The following is a 23,059-nucleotide window of genomic DNA, read 5'->3' on the forward strand; positions in this document are numbered from 1 at the left end:
AAACTCGCTTGGCCCAAGATGCAGTTAAAAATGAATATTTTTAATTGAAATTTTTATAGATTGTAAAATATTTCTTAAATATACAATGTAAGGTAAGCCCATGTTGGTAAATTTCCAAAATATTTTGAACAATATAAGCTTTTACTCGATTTTTTTCGTTCATACCCAGCCCATATACCTCTGGTGGCTTTTCAATTGGGCCAATACAAATTTTATGTTTTCCTCGCCCCGTATGAGGGCAATAAAGTTTTACGAAACAAACTTAAGTCATCATGTGCTTGAGCTCGTATTCCATCTCAGTTAGACTTTGGAGCAAAGTCTTTAAGCTGGTCGTCCTGGCTGAAGGCTGAAGGAAATTCGACTTAATAACCCAAGCCACCTGCGACCTGTGCCCCCGCAGAGAGGTTATGGAATGGGCCAGAGATTTACATACTAACATACTACAGTGGTGAGCCACAAAATTCAACCAGCTCATAATCTTAAATCTGGGCAATATGATGAGCGAGAGGGAAAGGCAATTTCGAAGGAAGCCAGAGAGAAAATGGCTTCAAAACTATGTGAGTTCTGGATCCTGGATGGAGAAAAACGAGGCTTTCGGCCCGGTTTCTGTTCCTTTTGCCAAACACACACATAATGATATGCAAATGCGAATGAATAAGTGTGCTGAAGTGTGCCAAGTGAGCAGACTAACACTTATTCAAACATACACACTCAGGACGCAACACTGAGAAAAATTATCTTTTGAATTTTATGCATTGCCAACCAATTGGTATACAATTTTACAAGCAAATATGCACATATAGTTTCAATATTGAATATTTTAACTATTTCTTTTAAATGCAATACATCACATCGTGATAATCTGACTTAATAATCGACAACGATAGCAATCTGTATTTTTAATATTTTGGCGAGCTATAGTACTGTGCTATTTTTCCCTGTGCACTCAGAACATCAAAGCGAAGTCGAAGGCCAAGTCAGCTAGTTAGCAGCTAGTGGAATAGGAAAGGAACTCCTCCTTTGGGTTCGACGTTAATGAAATGTGCAAATGTACCAATTGACCAAACCACCAGCCCCAAAACCTCACCGAACAGCCAATGCCAATAGCCTCAAGACGCTCATTTAGTCATTTGCATATTAAAAGCTTTTGTCGCACAAAAGGTTAAATCAAAAGATAAAGCGTAATAATTTTTTGCGCCTTTTGGCTTCCTTTGCCTTCCCTTTTTTTATTCTTATATTTTAGTCCTGTGGCCTGCTCTTGGTCCTGGGCACAGACCCCTCCTCCCTTTTTTCCGTGCGTCCCTTTAGTTGTTAACATGCGAATCGAGTCGCGTTGGTGTAGATTGGCTGCAGGGGGTGAGATGCGGTTGATGAGATTGAGGGTGTCGGCATGTGCGTGTCGATAAAATATTTCGCTTTGACGCTATGTAAACACTTTTGTGGCATTTCTGTGGAGTTTTTTCTGCGGGCCAGCGCCAGTTATGATTGAAGTAGAACTGTGGGCGGAGCGGGCGAAATGCGGATTTAGAGGGCAAAAAAGTGTCAGAAATGCGAATCAGAGCACATTTGAAGTTGATGGCAGTTGATTGGGTATATGTGGGTTGTAATGGTTTATATGAACACAAATTGCACAGAAATATTTGGAATAGTTTGAAAAGTTTTTAGCGAGCGCTAGTCTTAAATCATTTGTATATCTTTAAAGACGAAGCAACAATTTTTAACTGATATTTTTTACTATTTACTCCTACCAAGTAAATATGAGTAACTATGATACTACCTATCACTCATGGATTATTTGTACAGATTCATCTATCGCAAGGCCAGCATAAGCTCTATAAGCGGTCAATATTATATCTACAGTTCATATCGATTTATTTGTATGTATTTTTATGTCCCAATAGGACGACCGCTGAGGTTTCAGAATATTACGAATACTGTCCACAATTGTTATGTGTTAAGTCTGGCGATGATCTGAGCAGACTTAAAATGCCACTACAATTGCAGACAGATGCTGCCTCGAAATGTTTAGCTCAGCATAACACAGCGATTGTCAGCACAGAAGGCATACGAGTAGAAATATAAATACACAGTAGAGTCTATATGTTTACATACATGTATGTGTACATCCAATATCCATTCCATATACTTCCCGCTTTTATGGCCATAAAGTTCAATAGCGAACCCTCGCAGCAACAAAGACCACCAACCCCTCACCCGCAGGATTTCTGCCGGCAGCTGTGCGAGCTGACATGATGAGCGATTTTAACACTTGTGCGGCAATAGGTTTAAAGGGGCCGGGGCAGAAATATTGCAAATATTCAACCTACTTTCCTGTGACCTTACCACACCAACACCGCTAGCAGCAACCAACAGCGATGGCATCAAAAAGAAAACCAACGGGATACACCGATGTGTAGTTATTATGATGGCTTTTGTACCCCGAACGGCTTATGGCAGGAGGACAGAAAAAGCCAGGGTATATTGGGTCCTATGTGTAATATTATGAAATGAGATTGCTCTTTAAGTCGAAAGCCTATGCCAAACAAATTGAAGATACTTTTCATTTGATTGCAAGCTCGAAATACGCTATATTTTAGGCTATTACCAAAAATGACATAATTTTATAAAGAAAAAAAATATATATATGATTAAAATATTTTAATGATTGATTTTGAATGATTGATTTCGTAATATTTTCTTTGCCCGATTGTGAATTCTTGACTACCCGACTGAAGTTTAGAGTGTTTATCAAATAATAACAAAAATATAAATTTCTATTTTATTGTTATGTGTCAGCAATGTTGTTTCTTGCTGTCGCCGATGCCACCGATGCTTCTGCGGAGTCGAAAGCCACATAACCAACTGGCAATGACATTTGACAGCCCACACACATACACACACGCACACAACTCTCATACAGGGATACGCGTAAGGACATGTTTACATTTCCAACTGGAAACCACCGGCATACGCGTATACATATAGCACATACATAATAAACAACAATAGCGAAAATAAGGATAAAATGAAACCAAACCGTCATAAAAAAAGATAACATGTTATGTTTTTGTTGTTTGAGTCCTTGGGGGGATCCTTCTCAGTGGGCCAATGCCTTTGCAGTGAGCGTTGATTTGTTTAGCTCTGCTGGAGCAGCGTATTTACACTGACGACTCCCCGAACACAATTACTTTTAATTTATTTGCGAGCCGTAAGTGCGTGCAGGAAATCCTTATAAACACCAGCATACTCATCTCTGCCAGGGAAATATACACGAATTGCGACTTAAATTTAATTAACTGTCTCGGGAAGCTGCAGAGAAGATAATTATAACACTCTTAAAACTTTAAATCCCAAGCTAAGTGCCAAGCTGTAAAAGAAAGAGTAAAATTATATCGTAAAGAATGGGGTCATCTGGATCTGGTCCATCTTCATCCGTGATCGTAATTGAATCAGCATTAGCTGCTCTCCTTCTGCTCCGGCTCGTTTATCCTGTCCATGAGGTACTGCACCATCAGGATATAATATAGTTGGGATGTCACGACACTAAAGTCAAACTAGCCAGCAAGAGGACACTCCGGCACTCGCACACACATGAGACGGCGACTAACGAGGTCAATTGTAAGTTATTTCCTCTCCACCATCAGCACAGGACATCATATAAAGGAGCGGCAGGATAAAAAAAAAACAGGCGACAACAGAAAAACAAAGCAGGAATGCGGAGAGTAAGCTGAGGTCCAGACCAGGAAATAGCCCAGCATGAATATCATTAATAGCAAAAGAGCGTTAAAGGTCATTGTTCCTGTTAGCCTTCCGCTTTCTGAAGAGGCAGCAGAAGTCGAGGCGGTAGAGCAGCCAGCTTAGACCAGAAGGACAAACTAACTCATTATTATGAGTCCTTTTCCTGGGCTCAGAGATGTTTTGTGAGGATATATGTGTGTGCACGGGATTTAGTAAAGGGGATTAAATTATGACATCCATGAAGAGTTATTCTGAAGAGCTGCATTTCCATGAAAGCAGTAACGAAGTTGCACATACTTTAAGTTACATGCCTCATTGTTTAAACTAACAAAAGATTTTATGAAAACCTTCAATTACAGCTTGTACACAATCTATGACTTTTAAGTAAATCCTAAATGATTTAAAGTTATTTTCTGAACTCAAAACTTATAGCCATTTGTCCTTAACGTACCAAGCTCAAATCTAGTTTTATAAAACAATTTGCAGTCTGATGGAACAATTCTCGTTTCAAATACCATCAGAAAGTGCATTTTAAATTGGCGAAAAACAAAAACAGAACATAAATAAAGCAAAACTATGAGTAGAGTGAAATTGTGTCACCTAATTTCACAACAGCTCTTGGCTACGCATTATTGCACAGGACAAATATCACACATACGCCCCGTATGACAAATTGTCAGACTGTGTTAGAGTGGAATAGGGACAGAAGAGGAGAGCGAATGAGACAGTACTATGCACCTAAGCTGCAGAACAACAAGAGGAGCATTTGCATTGAATATGAGTTGCAGTCGGAGTTGTAGTTATTCCAGCTGTAACTTCCCCTCACACGAAAAATGGAATTTTCTCTTTCGCTCCGACGAGACAGAGATATAATTGTATGCATATTTAATAATTCATAACTTTTTCTAGATCACCAGAAATATGAATATTCAGACACAACAAGAGTTGACGAAAAGTAGGGTGCAATAGTGGCGAAGTACAGTAGTCATCAGAGTTGCAAGACCACAAGCGGTTGTGCCAGAAATTTCATTCGCCAAAAACTTACTAAACAAAAAAATGTCAGTTTTCTGTCTTATTTTTTGAATTTTTTCTTTGGAGTTTGTGGCAGCCTAATTTTGTCACCCTCACTTCCTCCTTCGCTTCTGTTGGAAGTTTTTTTAAAAAGTTTTCCTGTCGTCAACATTGTCGCTGCTCTTCTAGCCATATCTGCAGCCACTATAGAGCTATACTATTATTTTATTCTTTTTGAGATTCAATTGTTTAAATTTGGGTCAATGTGTGTGTTCCGAAAGAGAAATGGAAAACGGCTGACTGACAGAGATTCCTCTTAGCTTTTGTCTCCGGGCGACAAACAAACGAGCAACAAAAGGACATACGGAAGGACAATGGCAACCGAAACATTCCACATACGTGCTTTGTGTATATCAGTGCCAGGTTGAGTCCTATTCTGCTTGGAAAAAAAAAACAAAATAAAACACCCACACACACCAAAAATACGTAAAGCCCAGAACGACAAATTTTATTTTATGCAAAATAGTTATGTGTGTGATCCGTTGTACAATATAAAATTTTGTTGTAAATGTTGCACGTTTTTGAGTGGGTTTTTTTTCTTCAGTTGCTGATATATTGATTTTTGCATTTTTAGGTCGCACGATGTTACGATGTTGGCTGCTCTATATGTGTGTGTGTGTGTGTGGGTGGAGCGGTAAAGTTAGTCGGAGGTGCTGTGCGCGCCACACACGTTTAATGAACACAGATTTATGATACGAGTCACCAAACTTGGCTCCAGCACGAACAACCCGTCCTGGGAATTTGGGTTAAGGTGGCCTGGGCTCTGCTCAATTTGCCCTCAAATCTTTACAAGTTTAGCTCTCCTTCGAGCCAACCTAACGATTTCAATTTTAAATTTATATTTCTCTATCAGCGCAGTGGCTAATTCGGATGCTTTGATCTTGCGGCCCCCGCAAAATGTTCTCTTAAAAACGCCCTTGGCTAATCTGACCCCATCTATAAACTGAATAACCCCAAGCGTTGCCTACTTGTCGGCCTCACAACTCAACCCCGAACTTTAAAAGCGTAAAATGGCAAAAACCTGCTGCTTCTGGTAAACATTAAATAAATTTTTAATAAAGTTTTGCCCTAGAAATTGTTATTTTTAGCTGCAGACTCGGGCAGTGTCAGCGGGAGTAGTTGTGGGAGCAGATAAAATATGACATTTATAGCTGCCTGAATACGTAAAAGTTGAACGCACCCCGAGAGCTTGGAGAGCCGGGAAATCAACAGCGAGCTGAGTTTTATGTGGCTTATGTAACCCAGCGGGCGGGTGGATGAATTTGATTGTGGTTGAATATACATATATACATTCATATATATAAAAATATTTCATTCAGGGCATTCGTCGGGACGGATTGAACCAAGTTTGTTTTACGACAAGGTGGAGTAATATCATGATGTATCCTCCGCCAGTAGAGAGATGTACCTGAAGGAGTGGAAGGAGGCAAACCAAATCATCGACTTCGATGCATATTCAGGTGAAGCCACTTATTTGCATAGCCAAGCTTGATTCACGCATATATAAATATATACCCCATTGGGCGAGAGCCCTGTGAAGTTTTATTAAGTTTTTGCCACCTTGGAAACCCGACACTTGGATATGTAAATTACACATGAACAGCGGGAATATTATTCGGAGCTAACAATTCTACAGAGGTATAAAATTCTGCAATTCACAGCCTGGAAAAATGGAACGGAAACCAAAATCATAGCTTGACAACTAAATGTATAATTCATCAAAAAATAAATATTAAATAACTTAATAAATAAAAGGAATCAACTTCAAATTAGAATACAGATCATTTAATATTTGAATATATTACTTAGTCAACGGCGTTTTTGTAAGTGTACACAACGGCACAGACCTAGCGACAAAGGACATTTACGCCAACACCTTCTAATCAAGCAAAGAGCTTAAAATAAAGTAAAGCCAAAAAGAATGAAATGAAAGATATTATGAAATTTGAAAACACACCCTTAGACAGACACACAAGTTCTACAAAAATAGCAAAAGGCACAAAGGACTTGTGTGCGGGTGTGTGAACATGTGTGCGAGACTGGCTAAATGGCAGCCCTTTTTGGCTAAAGCCAAGCACCAAGACAGAGGCAGAGATGGTATAAATATATACAAAGCACACATAACTGTCAACCTATCCTTATACGCCCAATACACCCCCAGGACCTGCCATCCTTTTGGTGCGTGTTTGTTAATGAAATGTTTGCCTTTCGCATTTAGTTACGCTACGTTAGACACTTTTGCTTATTAGTGCAAAGCGCAATTTAAACGTTGGCCAAAAATATCAAATATTCAAAAGGACACGAGGCAAAGTGCTAAAGGAGGAAGAACAACTTGGAATGCCCTCATATATATATATAGGGTGTTATAAGACTTTAGTCTAGTTAGTCAGAACTCTGCTATTTTAAGATACTATTCAAATTTATATTCATAAATAAGGAAAAACACATTGAGTACAAACAGAAAATTAGCTGAAGAATAAACAATTATTAAAATAAAATATTATATATCATATTTTAAGACCAAAAAGGGTAAAAGTTGCACAACCCTCTCTATTTAGTAGAGTATGTATTTATACATTACCAACGTTTAGGCGCCAACAGGCGACATCAGCAGCGACAAAAAAAAGAGACGGAGACAATGTCCTTGTATTAAGTTACGACAAAGGCCAAAGGCTCTTGTTCATTTCTCTGCTCCTTCTTCTCCAACTTTTCCGACTTATTCTCCTTGTTTTTCCGACTAAGGTTCAAGGTTATAGACGTGTGGGGCCTTGAGTTCCTATTTTTTGTTTGTAGATTTGTCGCAGTGCGATAATTTCCACAGAATACGTAAAGTGTTGTATGTATATGCACGTTTTTTGGGCAATTAAAAATTAAATTGCGCATACATCACGTACAAAAAGGGAAACACAGAGGAAAGCGACGCCGTGCCTGGCATTGACTTTTAAAGTTTAATTGGACTTTGAAAGCCGCTTTGGGATTCGAAACAATAAATCTGGGGAAGGCATTGTCAGTAATATTTGATAGACTAAGTGAACACAAAGCAAAGATAGGAAAATATTTTTGATTCAAATAAACAGAAAAGAATTGATAAATTCTTAATTCCATTACGAATTGCATTTTGCCAAAAATCAAAGCATTTGTTTTCAAGTGGTAAAACAAAAGATGATGGCTTTTTGAAATTTCAATCAAAGAAAACACATGTAGGTCACACTAGTGAAATGTAAGTGGCCAAAACTTTGAAAATAATTTGTTTAAGTTTTGGCTTTTTATTTAACAACGTAAAGTAGGTTAGATAACTTTTCCAGAAACAACCACTAATTCATCAATTTATATTTAATCCCAAGTCTTTCGCTGAATTGGCTTCGATGGCCACCACTATAATCCCTCAGGCTACCTTGGCAATTTCAAGTTTCCTTGGAGGTGGCACTAAAAACGTCTAAACGTCTTTGGTTGCACGGCTAAGCCACAGCAGGTCGGAAACACCTGGACTGGCCCATAACCACAACAACCTCATAGAGCCGGCCCACTCTGCAGTTTATTTAAATTAAACCTTTTTTCACAGAGGCATCCGCTTGGCTGGCTCTCCTACGGTGTATTTTGTTCGGTTTTTTTTTTCAATTAACTTTCTAGGCCAGCCGCAAAACAGCAACAAAATACAAGCAAGTAGACAAGCAGCTGTTGATGATAATGATGATGACGACGATGTTGTCGACGACCGAGAAGAAGACCAACAAATTGCAAAATCCCCTCCAAGCCATACCAAGCATGACACCTAGGGCAGGGCAAACATCTTTCAGCCCTTTGGGCAGGTGAGCTCAACTTGACTATGCACTCGGTGCGTATACTTAACGTAAAACCGTAAACCACTAAAACCACCAAAGGAAAACATCACTAAAGTACACAGTCTCGTCATCATCAACAGCCATAGCCGTTTGGTTTGCGTAGTTTACTGGCCAACGTAGCATTTTATTTAAACTGCAGTTAATTTTCGCTAAAACATTTTAATTGTATTTTTGCAATCTGTCTCTTACAAGTTTTCCACAGGGTCAGCCAGTGTGGAAAGAATAGCAAGTGGTAGCAAAATGCTGAAGGGGCAATAGCAGTCAAGGCAAAAACGGACGAGAACATTGGGTAAAGGTCAAGGGTCATCAGTTAAATGCTATTAAATATGTGTGTAATTTAATTATATTAAATTGTTCAAGCATTTTAAATAAGCGATTCCTCTGTCAGTTAACTCATATGAAATAACCACGAAACAGGAGTTTCTAGCCTTCACTGCATCTCCCCCTAGAGATACCGAGTTATATAACCTTTTATATCCACAAAAGTCTAGTTTTCACCAACTCTGAACCACTGTGGATGGGTTTTTCGGTTAAGACCAACACCCTGAGATCTGAGGTCGCAATGGCCAAAGCCACTACCATTTTTAATGCAATAAAAGTCAACTTAAAATATGCAAATTACGGTAGTTTCGGGAAATTTTTGCAGGCTCCGTAGGAACCGCGAGGGAGGGACAAGCGAAAATGGGAGGGTCAGAGTCGCCGACTGAGGCTTATACTAAACTTCTTGCTAGTCCACTCTGTGGCAGTCTGTTGTCATTAACATTTCTCTGGGCCATGGACTTTTAATTGTGTCTACGACTGTGTCTGCAAACGACTCGGTCTCCTTCACTCCAGCTACTGGCGTTTTCGGGCTTGGTTGGACGACTAGAGAATCGGTGACCCCAGGCCGTGTCACTCGGGGTGTTCTTTAGCAGTTGGCCCAAGACATTAATGTATATTAGTGTCGCAATAAATTAAAAGCATTTTGCTGTTCATATTTACCAGCGAGCCAGCCGCACTTAAATCTAATTGCAACGAAGCAAGAAGAGAGCGCCAGACGGAATGGCATTTAAATGGCCACAACAAGGAGCCTAATCAAATGCTAGAAGCTCGTTCTGCTAAATCTTTTAATGAGCCAGATAGCATTACCTTATGGCAAGGGAATATTGTTGTTCTGAAAATTAGGCTCATCAATAAAAGGTCGGCGAAAAAGGGTGGCCAATCAGACAAGGGGTCGCCAACTCTTGACTCTGCGACTAAGCTGCTTAACCGAAGGCGAAGGTGTCAAGTTTAGGAATCAATTACTACAGAGTATGCAAATGCGTAAGCCCCTTTTTCGCCCTGTCTCTTGGCCTTCTAAACAAACTTTTAACGCGGCTTACAGCTAATGAAACTTTGGCGAAGAAACAGTCTTTGGACCTTTGACAGTTTAATCGATTTGGTGAAGGCAAGCACTCGCAGATAGCCTGCTTTGATAATGGCTCCAATCATTTTCCCAAGAATTGGAAAGCAGAAACACTTTCATGCAATATGTATTTAGTTGCAGTGAACTATTTTCGTATGCTTTCTTTGATCTCATAACCCTCCTACGAATCAGAGCTTGGGAATTTAGGCGAACAAACATTGCTCGAGCAAAAGCTTTGCTGGCATTTCCTGTTTCCCCTCCGAATAAAAATCCAATAAGCCATTAGAAACACATGCCGCAAGTGAATGTTTGTGGGGCACATTCAAAGCATATTTTTGAGGCTCCCGGCGCGTGTTTTGCCCGAGTTCACAACTTAAATTACGCAGCTAGCATACGCACACAGGCACCCCAACTTTTTACCCATTCCGCCGGAGTTCATAGCCTTTGATTGATGAAGAGGCAATTCGTTGGGAGAAGCTCGTCGGCCACGCCAGTGTTAAACACTAATGGCAGCTTAAATTAGATTACAGAAGACTCGTTTCCCCAAGCACGATGATGAAATGGTGGAGTGCCTGAGCATGACCAACGCATTTGAAACAAATTCCTCCGCCTCCGCACTAGCATTTGTATTTTATAGCGAGCATTTTTTTGCTCGATTCCAGTAATTCGACAAAAGTGAACCCCGCCAAAATTCAGCTGGTATCAAAAATCAGCTCATAAAAATCGCACAAAAAGACATAAATAAGATTTATTGTTATAGTTTTCCCCCACCTCACACTAGCGCACCTCCAACAGACGGGGTTTCAATTGCCATTACGTATACGCAGCGTGTGCTTCCAAATGTCCAAACGAGTTTTTTGCTCGGCCCCAGCTGTTTGGGCTTTTATATTGGTGTTAAATTTCACGTAAAAAGTGCACTAAAAATTAAATATAAATATTTGCTTAAGGCCATTAAAATACCCTAAAAGCTAGTTATATGACTTTCTAACACAAGTTGGGGCTTCTTTCAGGTGAAACGCTCAAAGAGGATTGGTTACCTACTTACTCGCAATATTTTTTAGTTATTTAACAAAGTGAATAAAAACATAGTCAAAAAGTTATGTTCTAATACTATATATGAACAAAATCTGAAATAAACTGTACATGCAGCGCATTAGTTAGTCGTTGTAAATATGATAAATACTTTGAGATTTGGTTTTCATATCATGTTAAAGTCAAAACACGAACCTAAATCCTTTATTATGCAGATAGCTCGGCTAAGTTGGGTGCTACTTGCCTGCGGAATTTCATGGTTACAAATAGTTAATGTACAGTTAATTATTACATAATCACTAACCAGCACGAAATGAGGCGGAGTACCCCATCTGTAATTCTACACAGTAGGTATGGTCAAGTCAAGTACATTGACTCGCTATATACATTTATTTGTGCTTCTCACACTTATATTGTTTTATTTCCAGCCTGATCTCCCTATCCCTCCACTTCGTCGTATGTTTGCTGGCCATAAATATTAATTATAAAACACGATATCCATTATATAGTTCTTCAAGCACGAATTCATCATCATCAAGAGTAGCAACAAACTAAAGGGGTTGTTCGTATGGACTTCCAGGTACTCAATTTGAGGGTAAATTACCTATTGCTGAACCCTTAAATAGGCAAAGCTATGTATTGTATGGGTAACAGTGTTTGTCCTATTTTTAAATTGCCTCGCCTAGATTCAACGTATTTTTATTTATTCATGAATGGAATCAACTCATGAACGTAAATGTTTCTTGGCTCAGGTGGGCAATGATTGAATTTCTTGGAAAACAGTAATTGATTTAGATTTCAAATAAATTACAATTGAAATCGTGAACGGGAAAAGCTATATTCTTAAACACTCATATTATTGTAATTAGTTATAAACGGTAGGACTTAATTATTTTAAATTGATGCATTATTTTATTCAAGTCTTCACAATAATCACGACAAAAATTAAGGATTAAAATTGTTCAAGATATATTTAATTACATATTCTTAGAAGTTTAAGATTCCCTTACTGTTCCCAGCAGTTTTTTAAAGTGTGGCAACCTTAAATATATAAATTTGGCAACACCTCTGAAAATGCGATATTTTTCATTTGGCTTGTTGCTCTACCAACGCAGCAGCCCGTTTTGGCCAACATGCCTTTTCTCATTTTCTATGTATTATGTAATAACACCGTAAAATAATTTATCGCAAATGAAAGTCACAAAAATGCGAGAACTGGCGGCCAGGCAACGGAACCGAAAGTTGGTTTCTATTACCTTTCCCCCTTTCGTCTTTCGTAAACCCTTTTCCAAGGCGACTCTTTTGAAATTGTCGTAGTACATTTTTGGACGAACTAAGACACACAAATACAACCAAAAAGACGCCTTGGTAGGACATGTAAACTTTCATTTTCTACGCGCTTTTGGCCAGAATTTTCCTTCTAACCGTGTCTAGAGCAGGTGCAAAAAGAATGTACGGTTTATACTTTTCATGTATCAAAGCTTTTGTGATCTTTCGTCTAGCCTTTCTGCCACGCCCCTTCGTTCTACGCCTTTGTCGCTCAAAATGCTTTTAACGTTTTTTTTTTTGAAATTTTGGGCAAGCCTTTGTTTTAAAAGCTTTTGTTGCGCATGCTTTGAATTTTTTGCCTTTGCTGCTGCTGCATTTTAATGTTTGGCGAAAATTGCGCGACAAAATTCACAAAAGAGCCAAAAATGCAGCGAGTCCTTCCCCCATCAAACCACCATATTAGTTTCACCAAAGCGAAGAGAAATATTCATTAAAAGGGTAAGAAAAGTGTACTTTGTTTTTGAATCTTTTGAAAATCTTTGAATTTCACTTACAGCTAGAAAGGAAGCTGAAGATGGCAAGCTGAAGCTTAAATGCCCTTCAAGTAATTATATATTTCATCAAAAAAGAAAGCTAGCTTCGGATGCAACTAAAGAATGTTTCCTTTTCAATTATTGTTTAAATTTTTCAGAATTTTTCAATGACCAATATTCCAATATTAATCATAATAATTTCGAAATTTTGCATTCCAACCAACCCATTTTTTTAGAATTTTCTATGGCAGCGATCAAAACTATACGTATGTACCATATAAAGGTAGCAAATGTCTGCTTTTCTGAGTTACCAGCTTCTGACTGAAATCAATATAGGGTCTGTGAGTATACAAAAAGGTAAATAAATCCCGTGTTAAATATTTACGCCGCCCCCATTATAAAAAGTGACAAATATAAAGAGTTCACCCCCCCCCCCCCCCCATTTTTTTATTAATTAATGCCACAGATTCGTGGGCGTGCTTCAATCCCATCTGTTCTCCTGTGAGCACCTGTCAACCTGCTGTCAATTCATCCCTTGAAGTTGCCCCCTGCACTGTGAACTTTACAACTTCCCCTCAACGGGTTTGTCACTCACTTAAACTCAAACAATTTGATTGGAAAAGGTATTTTTATAGAGCCTAACTTGTGGTTGCTGGATCAAATACCTGGAAATGTTTTAGTTTTGATACCCTTAAGGGGTAAATATAGAATCAAGTTTCATATAAATGATTTAAAACTTTAAGCTTTCAAACCAAAACCTCTTCATTACGTTCGTATACATAACTGAATAAATAAAACTGAGCTCTGAAAAGGTGAGAACATTCCTACTTATCAAGATGGTTGGTTGAAAAATCATAAAACTTGTCAGCGGCCACTAAAACCCATAAGCTGCATTGTGAAAATGCAACATGTTGAAGTCAACTATAAAAAACCAACTCAATTTCCAGCCACACAAAGCAATTTTAGCGGTTGGCTTGCTTGGACGCCGTATGAGGGGTTAATCCTTCATCGTTTCGAGGATACAATTTCGGCAAAAAGCGTCAATCGTCAGATCCTTTGCTTGTTTGTTTTTGCTAAAGTTTTCTATTTCTTTCTGTTTTATTTTTTTTTTTTTGGGCGACCAAAACGTGCCACAAAAGTTTACCGCCCGAAAATACGGCGAAGGTGATGTGATGACTGGCCCCGTAGTCCACATTCTTTTCCCAGTCCGCGAAGCATACGGTAACTGCTGCAGCTCGGCGCGTTGACAAGTTTTTGAAAATCGTTGGCGCGGAGTCAGCAGAAAGGACATTCGTCAGTTAGTCAGTGTGTCAGTCGAGTTTTCCCAGTTCGTTGCATACTTTTGGCCGCCTGTTTAGCGAGAATGCATTAGCAGGAGGTGGAGATGGGGACAAAAGGAGTTGTAGCAGGCGAAGGATTTCCCAGGCAACTCCTTAAAGATTTATTATGGTCTCTGTTGTTGTTGGCCACTTTCGGGTGGTAGGTTTCGAGTGATAAAATGCTTGACACTTTTCTAAACGGCCAAACTTTTTGACTGCCAAGAGATTGTCCCGCTCCCTCTCGGTCCTTGCCCTTGGTCCTGTACTTTTTAATGCTCCATAATGCTTGTTCCCTTCGGCTCCAGCTCCATGGCCAACACAGGTATCTTATCCCTTTCCCAGCTTCACTGTCTTTTTGTTTCCACAGTTTGTTGACACTGTCTGGCTTAGAGAGCGCATGAAGTGGAAATGATTTACACAGTTCACCTTGCTACCAGAAGTGCGTGTGTGTTCCTACATCCTGTGGGCATAACAAATAGCCCCAGCTTTTGGTCTGGCAGTTTTGTCAAATAGCTCTTCGGAGCTCAAAACACCTAAAAGCTGTTGTTTTTTTCCATGCCGGCCCAAGACTTTACCAAGATCTCTCCATGGAGGGAGCTTAGCTTGGCATTCACCGCAGTGAAGAACAGAGCGCGTGTGACAAGTGCAAAAATCTTGGAAATAAAGTTTTCAATCAACTGCGCATGTTAGCATGGCTTTGATTTGTGGCATTTTTTGCACTCCTTCCTAACACATGTACAAAAGCTCCAGAAATATATTATTAATACGCTTGTAAATCCAGAAGGTGCCTATTATTCATTAAAAATCTTAGCCATTTCCATTATTAAACCCCCTGATAACTTTGTCAAATATGAATCAAATATGTCCAAACTTCCAGCATCGCTTTACATTAGCTTAGATCGCATTACTTTAAAAGTACGTGTTTTTTTGTGCTGCCACCTTCATCTGGGGTCTTACCTATTTTGCTGCCCCATCCTGTTCAAAATTCTATAAGCATTTGCTTGGGTGCTAATGGACAGTTTAGAGAGGCAACCAAACGAGAAGCTACTCGTACTGTGGAACTTGCAGCTGCACTCGGGGCAAAACTTACAACGGAGCGAAATGAAATCATAAATGCCAGGACACGTGCCAGGACAACGTGCCTCCAGTTGCAACGAGGTGTTAAAGTTTCACCACCAAGCTCCCATCTTTCCCAGAGTTCAACTACTTGCTGTACTTTTTGGCAACACCCGACGAGTCGCGAGTGGTTCCTAGTCCGAATGCCGGTTAGTTAAATATTTAAATTTATTTATTGGACTTGGCAGGGATTGGATGAAGGTCCAAGCATCCTGCAGCCACGGCCATTTAAAATAATCAAAAAAAAAAAAGAAAGTGTAATAACTAAGAGGGATAGAGGTGGACTTACCGTGTGAATCCTTCGAGGATATGCCTCCGCTGCCGGATCCTCCTCCGCCAGGACCCATGCTGCTGCCTCCGCCGGACATTCCTACGCCGGAAGTGGAATGCAGGCGCGCTAATGTGACCGGCATTAGCAGTGCCATGGCCAGAAGCAGGACCATAAAAATTTTCCACATTGTTAACGTGGCCATTTGACTTTTATTGCACTTCATTTTCCCCCCTTCTCCCGCCTTCCCTGTCTTTATATATATATTTTTCTTATAATTTTCCTTTTGGATCTTCGTTCTCCGTTCAACCTTCGCCCGGTTGTTGATTTTAATTTGATGTGACTTAAGTTGGATTTGGTTTGCAGATTTGGCGCTGCAGTTTTTCTTTCTTCTCGCCGACTTCACCAGTTTCAGTTTTCCGTCCGTCCTTCTAATGGAAGCACATTTTCGATTTTCTCCTGTCTCTGCTTTTCTCGGTGGCAGCAGCTGCAATTGAGAAAAAAAATCAAGAGGATGAGGTGAATCCATTGGTTCCATTGGCTTGAGTATTGAAAAGTTTTTAGTTTGGAGGCTAGTTAAAAAGTTGAACAAGTTTCCTTGCTCTTTTATTCCACTTCCATTTTATATATATATATGTATATATGTATATATATATATATATGTTTTTTTGTTAAAGTCAAGTTGAAGCCGCAATTATCGAGTTGTAAGGCGACGCGCCCCGTTAAGACCTCACACAGATGTTCATGTTCACAGGGTGGGGAAAAACTCAATTTCGGCCAAGAAAGTTTCTCAAAGAGAGATGAGCAAGTTCGTCACCTTGCCGGAAAGTTTGGCCGCTTGTGGAGGTGAATCAAAAGGTGGTTTGACAACATTAGTCATGGAATTTAAAGAGTGTAATTATTGAAGCGAGAGGTTAGAGTGGAATAATAAAATATTACGAGCCCTAAACTTTTAATTTTGTTGGCGAAACCGGTGGCTTACGTAATAAGGCACCTTTGGTTCTTTTTGGGATTACACCTTGTAACAGAGTGGCGATGGCTTATGGAAACTAATTAAAATGTGTCCTTAAGTAATGACGATCAATTAATATATGTAATGAAATTAGATATATAAAGGAAAACTATCTTTCAAGCTCAGACAAATTTAAAAACTCTCTTTTATTTAGTTTAGGTTTTTGTAAAATCCACGTTTAATACAATAAAATGTAAAATGCTTCCGAAGTAAAAATACCATACTTATGTTTCTCTTTTTTTCATAAAATAAATAAACAGTACAGTTTGCTGAAGTTAAAGATAAGGTACTGAGCCAAACAAAAAAGTTTCCATTTCCGTTCATCAAACCCCAACTCATCCAAACCCCTAGACTTGCCCTCTAACCATCCTTAGATTGGCAGCGAAAGATAAAATTCGCCATAAGCAATATTCAACAAAGGACAAGAAATATGGTATTTTACCTTGAAAAACAAAATAACTGACATAAAATAAAAGGTTCTTAAATTGGCACACAACTGGAGAACAAAAAAGTCATCCCATGTATCTCTCTTTCGGGTAAGATGTCCCCAGCAAATAATAATGATTTGCAAATATACATATAAAGCAAGGGGTATGGAGCAACCCAGAGGTGAGCAGGGGAACGAAATGCTGACAAAGGAGGAAAAGGTACCGCCAATAAACAGACACAAAAGGTAGCCAGAGAAGGTTTGTGCCTTTTCCATGAATAATGATGGAAAAGATGTTAGCCCTGGGATGCCATAGAGCAAAACAAAAAAAAAGGCAAATCAATAGGCTAGAAAGCGGTGGGAAAATATCAACCCAAAGATGGGTCGAAATTTTTCAAGTTTTCCGTGCCAAGGAATCCCACACTTGGTATCCTGCTTCTCCTCCCATTTATACCATTGTCATTTTGTCAACGTGTCCGTCGAGTGTCGTCAACTTGGCAATGGAGGGTGGAACCTGCCTTTAATAATGATAAGAATGTAAGACAGCGCAATAAGCGACCAAAATTATGAGCAAGAGATAAGCGACAAGAGGAAACCGCCGGAAAGGTGCCAATGTGAGGCAATATAATAATAATATTAACAAAAGAACTGCACCACCCTTAGCAGGAAAATAATAATGATAAAACTAATGGTCCGACTGGCAATTATAAAAAAAAATTTGCTTATATTTTCTTCGTCGGAAAAAATGGCTGCAAATATATAAACTGTGAGGGGAGTGCAAGAGGAGAGATGGCGGCTCAACTTGAACTACACTTGAGCAATTTGCGCACAGTCGAGTGCGCACATTAACCCACACAAAGGACGCGCACATACAGTCCAAAACAAGCAACAAAAACAACAATGGAAAATGGCAAAATCAACATGGCGTACAGTGAGCGGAAACGGAAACGTTGGCCGGCCGAGCTAGCGACCAGCAACAGAGCCATCCAACCAATAGACAAACATAGAGGGGCAGGTTCCGGGTCCAGGGGCAGCGCAAAGAAAACCGAAAAAAAAACCAAAAACATTGCACAATGTGGGCATATAGTCCGAATATGGAATTTCCTTGATGCGTCTTAATGAAAATTTCCATATTCTATAATTAAAAAAGCAGTTGTAGGAAAATTGTCTTCTATCATATTAAATCTTTTAGAAAACAGATTATTAATTCTTCGTATAGGAATTTTAAGCAAGTCAAGCTGTATTACGTTTAAAAAGTAGTAGAAGTAAGTTTACATTTACTTTTTCCATACATGTGGTTAAATCAGAATTTTTCAATTGTCACTTTTAATATATAAATTTCCAGCAGAATATTCCTTTAACAAGTAAAGCTACGGCCTAAGCGAAGTCAGCTAGTTACCGAGAAGAGGGCATTAAGCATACGTAACGTTGGAGTTAGAATAAAGAGATACATTTGATAGACACATTTTATTGCATGCAGTCGTCGTCAGTGGCCTGTCGCTGTTTCTATTCAGTGGCTGACAGACTGGAGAACTGGGCAACTGAAGTGCCCGGGGCAAGGATCTGGTGAAGCCAAAGCGAAGACTCATATACTCAGACCATCTAGACAAAATACAATAGTTGTGGCACTTTCTCCCCAACCTTCTGTCAATGGCTGCCTGCCACTTCCTGACCCTCGGTTGCCCTCTCACTTTGTGTCGGTCTCGAATGCCTGTTGTAGTTTATTATTCCCGCCAGCCTCATTCTTTTCTATTTGGTCTAAATAAATTTTTATCATGTGCAAAGGGCCATGGAGAACAAACAATTCCGTAGTGCCTTTATCTCGGACGGACTCTGGCTAGTCCGTCACTTCAATCTGCCATGCACTTGGTACCTCATTCCGAACGCCAGTCACTCATTCAGTTATTCATTCATCCACTTCCTTCCACATCCCTCCCCATTCATATACCCATCCACAGGATTCCGCCTGTTTCGCCTGTTTCTTATGGCCTTTGTGGTTATTGAAGCGATCATTCGGAACATGCACAGAGTTTTTTCTCTATTTTCTGCTTTATTCCTCCCCCAACATTGGCCAAAAAGTTATTAATGGCGAAAACGTTTAACATGCGAAAAATTTAAGAAATTGCTTTCATATTACGACATTAATGGAGGCGCGAACGATACGATTGTACCATATCTGATTTTTAGTGCCGTTGAGATTAATGCTTCCGGATAAAAGTACGTCTATAGAAATAAATCTTTAGCCATATATGTAAAGACAAGTCTTGGTTGACACATGGCCAACACATAAGCCACTGGCTTTATGCCTCAGCAACCGTTGAAATTTATGTCCTTGCAAAGGAAATATCTTCTCATGTTGTACTTCCACGCACAGTCGCACATTTATGTATAAATATTTATGGTTTATATGTACTTGCGGTCAGCCAGACGGCGTCAAATTGTTTTCGATGTTGTGGCCTAGTTCGATTAACTTTGATGGCTGAGTTAACGATAAATGTTAGCAACGTTTTTCTGTATTACCACGCTTATGGGGGAAATTGATTATTCTAACAAACCTTATTTCACGAACAGTTAAGTTCATGAACTGAGATAAAAAGAGCAAAACCTTAATAAGTTATAATATTTAAGGGATCTACTTTACAGCTAAATTCTTATCCTTGAACTCCTATTAAATAAAAGATACAAAATTTGCGAAAGCCGAAAAATTATGAAATGGATTTAGCCAAGGAAGAGCCTTCGATATACAAATCAAACAGATGCCTCAAAAGAGGGACAAAAAGCCAGAATTAAGCCAGGGAAGACTCCTTCTATGTTTTCCTTCCCCTTTTCAAATATCACCCTCTCCATGGCTGTTTCAATAAACTTATGCAAATATTCAATTTGGGGAAGTTTTTTTTTTTTTGACAAATGATAAGGCCAAACAAAAGGCAGCCAGACAAATAAAGTTTTCACACCCGAAAAAAGGCGGTTGAATAAGGGATAAGGAAAGAGATATCCGGCGGTTTGCTTAGGAAAATTAAAATGGGAAACGCACATATATGTATGTAAACGTGAACGGGAACGGAAATGGTGAAGAAGAAGGGGAAACGGAAGCCAATGGAATGAGCGGAAATGCAGAGTTCTAAACAACTTTTCACCGGGTTTTCCATCATGTAAGGCCCACCAATCAACCTAAACAACTTATTCGTGGCTCACAGAGCAGCATATCCCTTCCCGATCCCCTTGTAAAAGTAAACCGAAGTAAATTTCAATTTAACCTTCATCGAGCAAAACTCATTTATATTTATAAATTCGCCGACAACGATGCAGGAAAAAAAGAATAAAATAAAAAACAGTAAGAGACTGAGAAAGAGACGGAATATGTAACCAGTATAAATAAATGCCAGGCGGGCGGGAAAAAGGAAAAACACAATAAATAAAAATGCGTGTGTGTCTGTGGTGGCATAATAAAATTGCACCAAAAGCAGCAACAACCCAAGAAAATATACAAGCAAAACGAACACGATCCACATTCAAAGAAACCCCCAAAAATGGTACAGCATAAGGTTAAGGACGAAGGTAACGAATAATAAAAGTGAGGCAGGCCCACACGGAAGTGCGGCCAAAAGGGATAAAAATCCATCAAACTTGCAAATAAGCCACAAGACGAGCAAGATGAGTTTCAGACTCAGCTCGTAGAAGTCCATATAGTTATATGCCGAAAATGGAAGTCGCACTGAGCCCCCTCAAAGAATTCCCCCTTGGCTAAAGGCGGACATTGGCATCGTAAAAGGCAAAAATATTGCGCAAAATAATGTTTCATTTCGGTAAAATAACATACTCATCATTGAATATACAATATAAATGCAATGAGCAAGTCAAAGCAGTAAAGGCCAAAATGGGGAATATTCAACCCACGTTTAATGGCAAACTTGGGTGAAGGAACTTTGACTGCTTAAATTATACTTGAACCGAAATTTCTATGATTAATTGCGCACATTTATTAAAATTTTACGATGTCTAGCAATTTACAATAATGGTTTAATTATGCATATTTATACCTTGATCATAATAAACTTAGAATTGAAGTTAAAACGTTATATCGAAACTGGACTATAATGTTAAAAACTTTTAGGCACTTTGGAAAAATCCTACGAGAAGGAAATGTAACTTATTAAAAATAATATTTTGTTGAAGAACTAAAAAAGTATCTCCCGAATTTAAAACACCTTTTAAGCGTATTATTTTTGGCACAAATCAATCAATTTAAGCAACGCCAGACATCTCAGAAATGGCAGCCTATCCAATTGCTCTGAGCGACTCCAATTGCATTTTCTTTTCCAGGAACTTAACCAAACTCCCAAAGGACTGTGCTACCTACTCAAACATCTCCGGCAAAAGGTGAAAATTGTTTTGGAATCATCGCAGACACAGCACTTTTACCCGTCCGCCAAAGTCGGAAAACCTCAGAGCAGACATCTGTTTGCTTCTTTTGTTAATATACAATTTTTTATGCCGTTTCATTCTGTTATTGTTCAGATCGATTACGGTTACAAGTGCCAGATACTTGAGCGTGAAATTCGGCGGAAAACGCACGTGTCTACCAGCTGCCTTTTATTCAAGTTGATATTCCTGTTTTCCTTTTGGATAGTCTGTCATTAGGAAGATGGATTTCAAAAGCGTGGAAAATTTTCCCAATAGCACCTTTTGTTATGTGAAAAGCAACCACACGCAAAGCATACTCATCCTTCTTAATAAGCGAAGTGGAATTTGTGGGATTGTTCATTATGTGTTCCCTACATGTGCTGGTTTGCGAATTACTACAATACTTAATTAATAACAATATATACAATCATTTAAATTAGTGTAACAAATTTTGAGGGTAAATTCCAAAATATCTTTATTTTAATAACCCAAAAACGTAATGAACAAACGAACATTTCAAGACTTTTGTACCATAGCTCAATTTAAAAATGTTGCTTACTTTAAATACCGAAATTTAACAGAAAAAAACTCAGAGCAAATAAAGATTTACATTTCAATTTGCATTAGTGCAGAAGGCAAAGAAAAACTTTCTTAATGCACGCATTAAAAAAGAATGATGAAATTGCATAAAACTTTAACTGAGTTGTAAGCAAAACTGCGGTGGGTTTGAAGGAGTGGAAGGGTAAAAAGTACATTAAAATCACATTAACCCGTCAACGATGAAGGTTGGTTGGGTGTCCGTAACTTTTGTTTATACGTTTCGGCTTAATGCCTTTTTGAAGTAAGCACACACTCGTGGATAATGTTATACGTACTCCTGATAAGCCATATATACATATAAATGCACGTAAACTAACCCCTAACTGCTTACTCCTTTGGGAAATGTATCTTTTCCCCTCTCCTATTTTTGTTGGACCCATTGCACGTAATTGACTTTTCGCCATAAATTTGTACTCCAACAAATGCAGGCTTTTCCATTTCCCCCTCCCTTGGCAGCTCAATTAGCCATTAAGCTTTTCGAAATTATCAAAAATGTTTTAAGGGGAGCAGTACGCCAGCACAGCCAATCAAAAATTCAGACTACGCACTTGTATCTCTACATTTGTATCTCGGCATTTGTATCTGCCTGAGGCAGAGGACAACCAGAGCTTCGGTCAAATAACGCACACCCCTTCACCGTTATCTCCGTTTTCGGGGTAGCCGTGCGTGTCCATTTAGACGCTTTGCATTGGCCCTGCTGGTGGCTCATTTGCATATTTTAATTGTCCAAAAATGAGAGGGAAATTCGTAAAATCACTGCAAGACTTAAATATTAACTTTGCCAGCAGTTTGTAATTTCTCACTCTTTCACTTCCATTTACTGAACTAATTTATTTATTTTCTCCGAAACTAAGCAGCAAGTACTTCGTCTTGGCGGAGGTTGAAGGGAAACTCCTGACGTTGTCACTTTTCTCTAATGAAAGACGGCATGCAAATTTAATAAACCGGCGAAAGGCATGAAATTTGGGTCCTCTTCAGGTGGGCTGTTCACAACTTTAGTTGGCCAGAACTCGAGGTAGTGCAACTTTAGTGCCAGGACAGGGA

The 23,059-nt window shown here is 39.1% G+C and overlaps 1 protein-coding gene across 1 annotated transcript in view; it reads right to left on the reverse strand.

Annotated features, from left to right (window-relative positions):
- Positions 1 to 23,059, reverse strand: part of LOC6611317 (neural cell adhesion molecule 1) — a 64,620-nt gene that overhangs the window by 39,808 nt on the left and 1,753 nt on the right. Inside the window, exon 2 of the mRNA XM_032723169.1 lies at positions 15,594 to 16,059. Within this exon, the coding sequence (XP_032579060.1) occupies positions 15,594 to 15,798 (205 nt within the window). The 5' untranslated portion in view covers positions 15,799 to 16,059. The remainder of the gene's footprint in view (positions 1 to 15,593; positions 16,060 to 23,059) is intronic.

This window comes from Drosophila sechellia, chromosome 2L, assembly GCF_004382195.2.
Source record: "Drosophila sechellia strain sech25 chromosome 2L, ASM438219v1, whole genome shotgun sequence".
NCBI classification, from domain to species: domain Eukaryota; kingdom Metazoa; phylum Arthropoda; class Insecta; order Diptera; family Drosophilidae; genus Drosophila; species Drosophila sechellia.